The 12,526-nt window shown below is 36.9% G+C and overlaps 1 protein-coding gene across 1 annotated transcript; it reads right to left on the bottom strand.

Annotated features, from left to right (window-relative positions):
* Positions 1-9,580: 9,580 nt before the first annotated feature.
* On the bottom strand, positions 9,581-10,825 carry LOC101292725. Its single transcript, XM_004303934.1, has 2 exons — positions 10,399-10,825; positions 9,581-10,202 (listed from the first exon to the last, which is right to left on the bottom strand). Exons 1-2 carry the CDS (start codon positions 10,815-10,817, stop codon positions 10,082-10,084), a joined length of 540 nt encoding a protein of 179 aa, XP_004303982.1. The 5' UTR covers positions 10,818-10,825; the 3' UTR covers positions 9,581-10,081.
* Positions 10,826-12,526: the final 1,701 nt, after the last annotated feature.

The following is a 12,526-nucleotide window of genomic DNA, read 5'->3' as shown; positions in this document are numbered from 1 at the left end:
TAATTAAGATTCTTACTGACGATAGTAATATTTCATGGCATCTTATTTTTGTGTTCTGCACCCAAAATATAAAAATTACTAGGGGTAGTAATTTTCTATTATTTGCTTGTGTGTTGATTTTTCTCTAGAGATAATAGATTGCAAGTTTACTACTCCCAGTAAAAGTTTAATGGAGGTAGTAAACTTTATTTTTTGCATCTAAGTTGTTCTTCCTCTATTCTAGTTTGTATTATGGCCTTGAAAATATTGTTTTGCAAGTTTACTACCCCCAATAAAAGTTTACTGGGGGTAGTAAACTTTAGTTTTTCGAATCTAAATTGTTCTTCCTCTGTTTTAGTGTGTATTATGGTCTTGAAAATATTGTTTTGCAAGTTTACTACCCCCAGTAAAAGTTTACTAGGGGTAGTAAATTTTATTTTTTTGCATCTAAGTTGATTTTTCTCCGTTTTAATGTGTACTTATAGCCTTGGAGATATTATTTTGCAAGATTACTACCCCCAGTAAGATGTTTACTAGGGGTGGTAAACTTTATTTTTTGCATATATGTTGATTTTTTCTCTCCTTTAAGGTATATAATGGTCATAGGAAAACTGCATTGCAAGTTTACTACCCCCAACAGAAGTTTACTAGGGGTAGTAAATTTTATTTTTCTGCATCTAAGTTGATTTTTCACTGTTTTAAGGTGTATACTGGTCATGGAGAAACTTTATTTTGAGTTTACTACCCCCAGTAAAAGTTTACTAGGGGTAGTAAACTTTTTTTTCGTACTTGGGTTAAGATCACGTAAATTCCGATGGCGTTTAAAAAAATCCAGTGAGATTTCCTGAAAATTCCGGCCACCGGATGCCGGCAATTTTCCGGCCGTTGGAAAATTCCGGTCACCGGTGACCGGATTCCGGCGGCCGGAGTTCGGAGTCCGGCGACCAGAATGCCGCCGCCGGTGACTGGCACCGGAGCCCGGTGTGCTTCTGGCAAAGTCTTTCCTCCATCTTTTTCACTTTTTCTCTTTAAGTACAAGTTAAGGGTAAAAAAGTCTTTAAAAATATAATTTTATTATATTTTAATAAAGATATGTGTATTTGGGCTTAAAATAAGTACCTTTGTATTCAAATAGGCTAATAAAAAATATTATTATTCTATTTTTTGCAAATGGTCCTTTTCCCGAAGAAGTTTTAGTTACCGATTGAGTGAACGATAGCAACCAGTTGCGGCTTCCTTTGCCATCTCTTATTATCTTTGTAGGCCAACCCCATCAATGCAGCCGAGTAATAAGCATTCACTGCCGCACTCCTCCTGATTGCGACCGTCTCCGAATTCTGTTAGGCCTCCAGCCCAACTACAAAATTGCATTCGAGTATAATGCGTAACAAGCACTTGCTCCACGCAATGGCTTGTTATTGCCAAGGTACTAAGGAAGGCAAATGGCTAGATGAAGTTAAGGACAAGTATAGAATCCACTTCCAACTATATATGCTTCCAATCTCTAACCCATGATAACTAAATAGCTTTGGAAAAAGAACACTCTAAAATAGTAAATAACTGGGCGTAAGAAAACAATTTCAAGAATGAGATCATCAACAAAAATAGTATTCAGAATCTCTTTAATTAGGTACAGTAATGTATCAACAACAAATTAAATAAATTACATATCCAATGGCTAACTAAGCGTTAGTTTTTAGGCTTAAAAGAAAATGCAAGGCAAAATGGCAAACCAAATCATAAAACGAAACAGGTATAATAGGTGACATCCGTTAACATTAATTAGGAGAATGATAGAATTGCTGGATTGTGTATACTGTCTGCAAGGTGAGGATCAGGAGCACAAAAGCTGCAAAGAAAGAGATGGTCGACCATGGTGTATCAAAATAATCACGTCTCAATTTGTTTCTCCACCTATGTACATGAAGATATTCCCGCACGCGTCGGCAGAGTCCCTTGTAGACAAAGTCGATGACTGTAGTATCATTGTATAGATCGTTGAATAACTTGGAAGCATACTCAGAACTCAACCAGTTGGCTACTATCCCTTTCTCACATAGAAGATCCACGTCCTTTGCCGTATCGATGAGATTATCCATCAAAACGGCGTAGGATGTTATCTTGTGGGTGCAACTGTGATAACACTGCTCGTAGGCCATGAGGTTCCTGAACAAAGGATCTGTCATCTCATCGATAACCAGAGGAGGAATGGTGAAAACGCCATCTTTGAACGTTATGTTCAGTATGCAACCTGGCGAACCTGCTTCGAGTACTTTGGGTTTTCTAAATTTAACGCCTGCTTCTGAAAGAGTACCAGCACTAGGTATCCTCTGTGGCAAGTGGTTTGGCAACCCTGATATGTTAATTGGGTCTTCAGGTTCGTCGTATATATGTTCCTGAACAAGGGAAGTTCTAATTAGATCAACAATGTGAAGAATCTCAATTGTAGATTCGGATTTGCGGTAGCTGAAAATGCTAGGATCAGCCACTGAATCTCTGAAGAAGTTAATCACCACTGTACTGAGGGGTACATGGTTATCGCTCTCGATTAGGTTATAGAAACACTCGAGCACAAACCAAGGAAGCTGATTTTCTAGCAACAGAAGATCATGGTATAGATACTGGAGCATACAAGGCACGTTGAAAATGGGGTCGTCCACATCTTGTTTCCTTTCATCAGGTGCCTTACGAAACAATTCTATCAAGAAACAACCATCGAGCATGAGCATCCGTATGAAGTCGTTTTGGTCAAGATGATTGCATGGGTCTGAATAGCAACCTCGGGCTTCTCTTTCAAGTTCCTTCATTCTTTCGATCAAGCTATCCAAGGTTATTGATGTCATACGCCGGAGAAGGCATTTTAGATACCATAATTTCACATTTTCCACAAGTTTGAATTTTGCATCATCAGTACCTCGGTGGAAGGGTCCGATTGAGACTGTGTGAGGTTGGAATGCATCTACCTTTTGTCTTCGTAGCACCTCGGGAACTTTGAAGATGCAACATGTAGAAGGCAAAGGTGATACGGCCTTCGAAAGATCTACATTGAATTTGAAGGCGCGTTCGATCCAGCCTCGATCAACTGAACCGCTTTCATCGACTTGACCCTTTTCTAGATCACTCCTACCGTCCATGCCTTTGTATTGGATCTGATCGAAGTTTTTCTAATATTATGCTGAAAATTAGACACACTTTTCATGAGTGTTTTTTTTTTTTTAAGTAGTTTGGAACCGAGCCTAGTTGGGAGGCTCAGCCCCACATCCGGATTTTATTTTAATTAAAAACAAAAAAATTACATAGTTCGAATAAGAAACAATACGAGACAGAAACTAAGAAAATAGAACATAGGGTATTCACATCTCTTGTACAAACTAAAAGTAAAGCTGGTAGATAAAACATACAAATAGTCCATATAATTTAGAGCATCAAAGCAGCTGTGAACACCAATATTGGATATCTCAAAGTTTTGAGAAAATTTTAAGAACAGTACATGACAAATGGACCACTTCTAAGTTTGGTGTTTCAAATTTCAAAATAATCATAAAGGTGCATGAACTTCTAATCTCAATAAAAAATATGTACATGCCGTTATATCTTCCGATCCATTATTTGTGTGTTTTCCATTAAGGATAAATCCGTCACTCCCTAATTTAGCAGTAATAAATTATTAAAATTAATAATTATTAAGGAGAGAGAAATCAAAAAGATCCAATTCTCATTGCTGAACTACTAATAAATTTTTTTGAGGAGCAGCAAAGTCATTTTTGAGCACAGAAGATCTAATTCTCATTGTTGAACTAGTAACAAAACAACAATTTCTGGAAGACCAAAATTAAAACAGAAAATGAAATAGAGTGATCTACTTGCAGATAATAAAGCCATTAAGATTATATATGGTCTGAGTTAACAAAATTATAAAAAAAAGTTTATAAATAGAAAAAGAGTAAAACAAATATAAAGAAAGGGAGAATGGAGAAAATCCGAAATCACAATTTGAAAATTAAGAAATTACATAGAGTTAATGGTGTTACTAAAAATGTGTCGTGATTCTAATGTCATGTACCTTTATGATTGTTTTCAAACTTCAAACACCAAAATTAGGAGTGAATCATTTGTCATATACTGTTCTTAAAATTTTTCTCGAAGTTTTTCATGAGTTATTTTCAGTTAATTAAAGTTGAAATAAAACGATGATAAACATGTACCTGAAAATCAGACAAGTACGTTGCAGGTCGGATTGTTCATCGAGAGAAAAGGCCTGCCATTAACGGAAGAAGATAACAGACTCTTTTAGTGTGAATATGATCAGGAACTATACGGACAGAACTATATATAGAATGCAAAACTTCTCCAAGATATTTAATCTTCAAATACACAGGAAGCAAAAGAGCACTGAGAATATTAACTTTTAGGGCTAATTTTTAATTGCACAAGCAAAGTTATGGCATATTTCTTCTTTCTCATTCCAGACGCAAAGAAAAATTCTAACCAGATCACAAGAATAATGAAAAGTATATATGAGTAATATGAAGTACATTTATTTCCATATATACACTGTTGGCCTGAGAAACTAGGTGTTTTGTAGTGTATTTTGTAGTGTATTTTGTAGTGTACCACGTAATATGTAGAGGCCCCTTTGTAGAGTACGTTTGTGGAACCATGCATGTTATGAGGAGAACTTGATGGAAAGTGAACTTCAAAATACCCTGTTTTATTTGGCCAAAAAGAAATTACTCTTGTTCTGCCTCATCGTGTATATATGAGTTGTGGAAAAGAGAACAACTTTTATCTTGTGAAAACTTCATGATCAAAAGTACTAGGTTTTGCAAGGATTCATCTTAATTACTTATAAAAATTGTTATAATACAAAGGGCAAAGGAACTAAGCATGTAATAGTGAAAACCATGCAAGCAATATATGAAACTAGAGTTCAAATCGAAAGCTTCAAAATTATTATACTTGACAAAGTCACTATCAAACCCTCACTAGTAATAAAAATGTAGAAATCCATCAAAAATGGCCCATCTCTCCACAAATACTCGGAGAATTGCCTCAAAAATTCCTTAACATCTCCTTGGCAAATATTTGGAGAAAAAGAAGATCAACAAAAACAATATATATATATAGAAACTAAAACACCGGGCCTATAGAGGTATTTCCGGCCACTGATATTTGAATTTCGCATCGCCGATCACATAATGGTGCATTGGGTGTCTGCATCATAGTATCGGTTGCTCACCATAGCCGACTGATTCTCTATTTGGTCATAGCTCCTATTGAGAAGTTGATGACCATAAGAAGAATCCCCTCCATAATTGTTATAGTTAGAACCATAATCATAAGAGCTGCTACTACTAGTTTTCAACTGGTTAGGGCCATAACCATAACCATAGCTAGTACTACTAGTACTTTTCTGGTCCTTCAAAACCTGCTGACGATATCCTCCCGAATCAGCCTTAAGCAGCGTTGCATGCTTTCCAGATTTTGCTAACCTTCTCAGCACGGTGTCTGGGTGGATCGTACCAGCAACATATGCGATTCCAGCTTGTGCATCAATGTAGTATTTCACTCCTGATTATCATGAACAAATTGTAAATTCAGTGCTGATCAAATCAGATTATCATAATAAATATTGCTAAAATTTGTGTCTTTGTATGAAGGTATGAATACCCTTGATACTATTCAAGACTTTGATCATGGTCATATGCCATCCCTTGGAACTGGTATCCAATTTCAGTTCACAACGCTGCAAAAAGAAACGAGAAATGAAATTAAAAAAATACGATAAATAGATATAGAGTCCAAAAGATGAAACCACCCTAAACCATAAACCCTAAGCATGAAATTTCGGCAAAGTGTAAGAAATGAACAACATCTAATGAAAAAAGTCTGGTCTAACGTAGAAACTAACCGTATAGCCATGATCGGTCTCCCCCATTGCTCTGTATCTCTGCAGCTACGTACACTTGGTGCACAAAGCTGTAGGGTTTATAGAAAACAAAGAACGATATGATTAAGGTACGTACTAGCTAACTTATATATGAAACAAGGAGCTAGGTCGGTCTCAAGCAATTACATTCTGAATCACAATATTAAGGAAAGTTCTCCATGGCAGATTCTCAAGCCATAAGGAAAGTTTTATGATATAAAGTAGGCCGCTCCTGTATCATCATTTTTCGCTATCTTATTCTCGAACCAAGGATCTCGGTCTGAGAACAAGGTTTTCATTTTCCTTTTCAAGTATCATTGGCTCATGAAAACTAAAACTTTATTGTTGGATTAATATAAAACGTGAGCACCATTGAGACCACAAGTTGCGGACTTGCGGTGACATTGAAACGAAAGGAAATTAAGGAAAGGAAAGGAAAGGAAATTAAGGAAAGGAAATCATGCAAACCTTCAAGAGATCAATAATTTTTTCTTAATTAAGATCGCGCTTGATTAATACTTTTTAGTACGACAAGATAGCAATGACAAAAATGATTCGCATATATCGTCTTTTGAAGGAAATCTTTCAATTTAGAAGTTTAATTTGAATTCAAATATGTATAATCTCCAAAGCCTTCCGATTAATATCCCTCGATCCTAAGAACTAGGGTAAAATCTTTCTTTCGATATGTATATTAAATAATAAATAGTGTCCGTCTAAACTCATGCAACTCTTTCCGGTAGAACAGATCTTTGTTTACATCTCTTTCTGGAATATATTTATGTCTAAATCTATGTCATGTCTAGCGCATCAAGTATCAAATCCTAGATTATTATTAAAGAAAATGTCAATTTAGTACTAATTTTAACCCCTTGTTGATAACATGCGTGCACAAGTTAATTAGAATACCATCCTTCACCAACCCCAACAATCATAAAAAAGGCATTTTCAAGTCTTTCCCGAAGGACATATGTATATATATGTTTCACAGATAACCAATTCGTTTTCCTTCTTAATGCATCACGTACTAGAAGATCAATCTTGAAGCACATTTGAATTCCAGTAGATTACTAAAGATCAATTTCCACTTGGTTCAGTAAGTATATATCTATATGTATCTATATGTATGATAAGAGGCTGAGAGACGACAATGCTTACTCCAGCCAGGAGGAAAGTGTGACAGCATGGTTTTAGATCGATAATAGAACTATATATTTTATTATTCGTTTAATTTTCTTTTGAAGCAAATGAGGATCTTTTAATGATCAGTAAAATCATACATAAGGATTTGCTCATAGAAAACTAAGAAAAGCATACGACAGATCCTGAAGCATATCTGCATATGTATTTCATCGGATCAGATTGTAGCGTAATTCCTACAGTAATATATTGCTGTCCGAATTAGGCAAAAATATACATTCATTTGATCGAAGACGAGGGATGCACAATATATGGCAGCCAAAGAACATCATATAATTTTAAGGAAAAATCCATCGATCTAATAGTGAAATGCATAAAAATGTTTATTACAGTTCAAACTTTAAACAAGAAATCTTGAGATTTCTACATTGTGCTTCAGAATAGATACTTAAAAGGCCGGGTGAAGGGGCACACCCACACTCAAAACTATTATAGATTGATGCTCCATAAAATACGCGGAGAAAAATCATTCAACCAACAACTTCTTAACATCTCCTTGGTCAATAAACAAGTGGAGAAGAGAAGAAGATTAACCAAAAACAACTGAAAAGCTAACAACAACCATCCCAATTTCGATGAACGGTCACATTATTGTGCAGTTTGTGTCCGGATCGTAAAACGGGTGAATCTCCATCGGCGGTGGCGGCTGTGGAAACCCTAATCGTGGTGCATGTGTCACACCAGGCAAAGGTGCTCCGGCTGCCCTAACTGGCTGCTCCTGATAATAATTAGGGTAGAGCTGATGCTGAGAGCGATAGTAATCTGGTGTTGTTCCATAAGGGTATCCAGCTCCACTGTTATAATATCCATATTGCTGATGAGGATAATAACCATTAGCATAGCCATAAGGGTTATATCCACCACGCCCATAACATAATTGCCTGTAATATTCTTCTTCCTCTTCTTCCTTCTGTTGCTGCTTCTTCTGTTTTTTTATCCTCGCCTCACGAAGGACTCCTGAATCAACCTTAATCAGCTCTGCATGCTTCCCAGATTTCCTTAATCGAGCCATGAGGGATTGCGGGTCGATCATACCAGTAACAGTTACGCTTCCATTTTGCATATCAATGCTGTAAGATGCTCCTGTATGTGTAATTGATCATTCAAAGTAAATAAGTTAGGGCTAGCTACAACTAAAACGCTACATAGATTCAATTTGTATATAGGTATAAACTCACCCTCGATAGTTTTCAAAACTTTGGAGATGGTCTTGTGCCATCCCTTGGCATTAGTATCCAACTTCAATTGACAAGTCTGCAAAACCATGATTAAAGTTATTCACAGAGATATACTACGAACAGTTTTAATTCTATGGTTAAAAAGAATGAGATATTGAAATGAATTGACATGGAAAATAGTACTAACTATCTCATGACCGGGGATCTTTGGCTTTGTCTCATCCTGGGCCGCCATGATTTAGACAAACGGGAGATGCAACTCTTTCCAGAAACCCTAACACTTGAACTGAACCGGACTCGAAGGAATCGCTAGACGCTATCGATTAGGGTTGGGGTTTATATAGAAAAATATATGGGTCTGATTTCTAGCTAGCAATTAAAGGGTAGGATTTGTTTTTGGAATTTCCATTCATTACGAAATGAATCATGAGCAATTAAAGGTAAGTTTATATTCGACGAGATTCAAGCAGACGATCTCTTTCGTTTTTGTAAGAAGAAATATTTTTCCAATTGGAGGACTTGATATTTCTATAAAATACATTTTATTGCTCAAAATATGGCACAATAAATGTATGGATCTCCACGAGAGATATGAAATTGAGATGGGCAAAAAAGTAGCCTCTGTATCTTTATCCTCCTATCTAGTTTTTTCTTCATCAATTGGCAGAGCCCAATTGCAGGGGGTAGAGTCAAGAGACCCAACGAGTTAACTTGGTCGTTCTTAAATCACAAAATCCGAATTGGCAGCGGCCGTTAAGTAATAGTTTCATAAGATTGATATGTCTAAACGAACCATAGGCTGCGTCCATCGAACACTGACCTCAACTCCTCAAGGAAACGGAATTGTAAGCAAAATGATTATGCAAATGAACAACAGTTTGCGGGGATTTCTTCACGACCAACCCCAAACGTATGCATCAGTAAGAAGTTTGCTTGTTTTACAGATTCCTAAGCTGGCTGACAAAGATTTCTGAACAGACTTATATCCAGCATTCCACCCTTAAGTTCATGTCACTACTGATACTTTGCCTGGGTTCATATATACAGGGCTTTCTTGCTGATCTTCAGTAAAATAGTAACAGCAGCATCCAAACATTGGAAATAACTTTTAAGTTTCCAAAGTGGTTCACACACCATCTCATGGAAGCAGTGACAAGGTCGTTTTGAATTAAACCTTCTACTTTTTCATGTTTTTATCCAAAGTTGGTGAACTTTAGCTGCTCCTCTAATCTAACTGATTCACATTACACATTGGTATATGGTTGAAGAAAAAGAGGCAAAATAGCTAGCTGGTGTTACTCTGTATCTTCAAAATCTTTGCTATTGAAACATTAAGATGATATATTGAATATTTCAAGGACCTAATCTAAAGACAAATCCTCTCTCCTCTCCTTTGTGATCTTAATGGCCCTGCTTAGAACTGTAAATCTTGTTTCTTCAAATACCTTACCTCCTATGAGTTCCAACTAACTAGTGCCCAGGACTAAAAAGCAGTCGAGAAGGCAAAGAAAAACATCTAATGACTATCCAATATTGCTAAAACATAATCATCCTTTATCAGTCCCCTTAGTCCCCTACTTCTTTCATGCCATTCAATATAGGACATTAATTCTCCTCTATAAACACAGAGCCATTAGCACAAAGTACGCTCATTTTGAAGCAACATTAGAAACTCATAAAATGCAGTATGCACTGAGTGAATTGAAGAGTAACTGAATCAACTTGTGCCACTTACATGAACCAAAAGCCTCTCTAAATCAATGTGACAGATGTACCAACAAAAGGTATAAAGTGGTCAATAGGGTATGTCTCCCTCAGGTAGATCCCAGTTATCTTCGTCGTCATCACTCTTCTTCGGTACAGGGACATCCTGCCCCTGCCTGTTCTGCATAAGGGGAGGCCTCGAAAATGTTCGCCTGATCATAACAGACACAAGCTTATTCAACAACAGTCAACTAACAAACTAACCAAATCAAGTCATCCACATTACAACTCTGTCATTCGCAATCAATTATATTGTATAAATGTGAAAAACTTATTTGATTCATAGACAACCTTTCGGTTCCATTATGCAAGCAATAATATTAGTTGCGACAGACTTAAGAGTCCAACCTTCTTTTGTTGCGTTTAGCAGCATCGCGAGTCCTGCGCTTCTTCTCATCCTGAGTGTTCTCAAAGTACCTCCTCCTCTTCACTTCCTGGATGACGCCAGCTCGCATCACCTCTCGCCGGAACCGGTTGAGCAGCCGCTCCTCGGACTCGCCCTCATCGACGATGACTTGGACATTGTAAGCCGACTTAAAGAAGAGAGTGTTGGCATAAGCCAGAGAGGGGTTGATGACAGACTCCAATTCCGAAGAAGAAGAAGAAGAGAAAGAGGGACCAGGCTGGGCAACTAGAGGGACGAAAGCGTCTCTGGGCTTCTGGGTTTGGGAGAGATGGAGATGGGGAGGTGGGGGTTTGGTCTGGGATGGGGGTTTTGTGGGTGTGAGGAAGGAGAGGAAGTTGCAGAGAGAGTATGAGGCAGCCATGGATTGAGTTTTGGTGAGGATTGTGGACCTTCTGATTTTGGTGTTATCTATATTTTTCTTTACAGTAAGAGAGCATATTATGTTTAACATTTGGGTCTCAAGTCTGTTATGCACCGCTCTGGGCTGGCTAGAGATAGCCCATAACATGACACGGGTGGTGTCACCTAAGAATCATATTCATCATTTTACTCACAATCGATCTAAAATAACATATGTGTGCCGTGTTATCTAAAGCAATCAAAACTGTTATTTTTAGAGGTATTTAACGAACTTTCAAGCTTGTGTTGTCTTCAATTATTCTCATACAGACCTCGGGAACCTCAGTTTTCTAAAATATATTACCCCTCCCTTTAAGTTTCACCCGATTTCAGCCAAAATCTCTAGCTATATAGCACACGAGTTTTTCTGAATTTCATTTTTTCTAGATTTATGTTTTTTTTCATTCTTGTGTGCTTACACCTCCTAACATTTTTTCAGCCATTGTGACATCAAAAACTCTTGGCCTTCATCATTTTACTCAAGCTTGAGCTACCCACGCGTGCTGTATTTTGTAAAGCTATAAAAATTACTCTTATACTGACCTCGTGAACCTCCGTTTTTCAAAAATTAACGACTTACCCCTCATTTCATGTTTCACCTTATTTGAGTTAAAACTCCTTGCTATTTTTTGAAATTTCACTTTTTCCAGACCTCTGTTTTTTTTCCATTGTTGTTTACTTATTGACACTTCTAACATCTTTAAACCATTGTGACATCGAAAACAACTCGTGGCTTTCATCCATGAGGGGTATTTGATATACTGCTACAGACTATTGACAAAGTCAGTCTAGTGTCAATCAGAACTGGGATTACTGGGTATATGCCTTTCCTTGTCTTGCTTTTCGATCGCACATATTATATCCCGAGAGCTGAAAGCTGATTCGGCTTCTTGATGCACCCAATTGCTTTCTTATTGTAGTTTATGAAAAAGGAAAGGCTAAATCTAGCTATGCGATTGTGACTGGGAAGCTTGTTTATAATAATTGTAAGTATAGAGTTTTGTTGGAGATGATATGCAAATCTCACACTAATCAGCGAATATAAAACACAAGAAAATTGATTAAAGAATGCTTTTGGGTTTAGGAAAAAACGCTGGAAATTTTTTTTATAAAAGAGGAGGCATTGCATATGGGCATCCATAAGCGGATTGGTGCAAGAATTATGAGTGAAAGGCAATTATATTGTTGTTAAGTTGATTTGCGAACATCTTTAGCCCGAATCAAGCACATTCACATTGAACTTATAGGTTTAGGGTCTGGCATATTCTCTTCAACTGGTGGCCATTAAACTAGTAATCCGGGATTAGTTAATTAGCTTTATCGATATCGTTGGTTAGTACAATCCGACTAGGACCAATGTTTTGCCTTAGAAATAGCTATACTATATTCAAATGTTCCTATTCTTGATCGTTGCTACTTGTTACCTAATTGCAAATCTTAATTATTATTATTTGGTTGCAGTTGCTCGTTGATCTAGACCAACTCTAAAGTACCCCAAATAATATTATACAACTGCAGCTGATAATATAAAACTACGTTAGCTAGAAGAATTTTTATGGAGAACACATCAGCATCATATATATATATATAGGTTTTTATTAATTTGAACGATACGATCAGTACTCCTTCTCGTGGTAAATCATGTTAATGATCAATGACTTAGGATAAGGC

This window comes from Fragaria vesca, linkage group LG6 (assembly GCF_000184155.1).
Source record: "Fragaria vesca subsp. vesca linkage group LG6, FraVesHawaii_1.0, whole genome shotgun sequence".
Taxonomy (NCBI): domain Eukaryota; kingdom Viridiplantae; phylum Streptophyta; class Magnoliopsida; order Rosales; family Rosaceae; genus Fragaria; species Fragaria vesca.
This window is presented reverse-complemented; position numbering and strand designations above follow the sequence as displayed.

Bases quoted from the DNA above. Each gene is read 5' to 3' on its own strand.
- LOC101292725 (XM_004303934.1), bottom strand. From the start codon at position 10,817: ATGGCTGCCTCATACTCTCTCTGCAACTTCCTCTCCTTCCTCACACCC. The intron at 10,203-10,398 runs GTTGGACTCTTA...TGTTATGATCAG, and splicing joins GCTAAACGCAACAAAAGAAG to GCGAACATTTTCGAGGCCTC.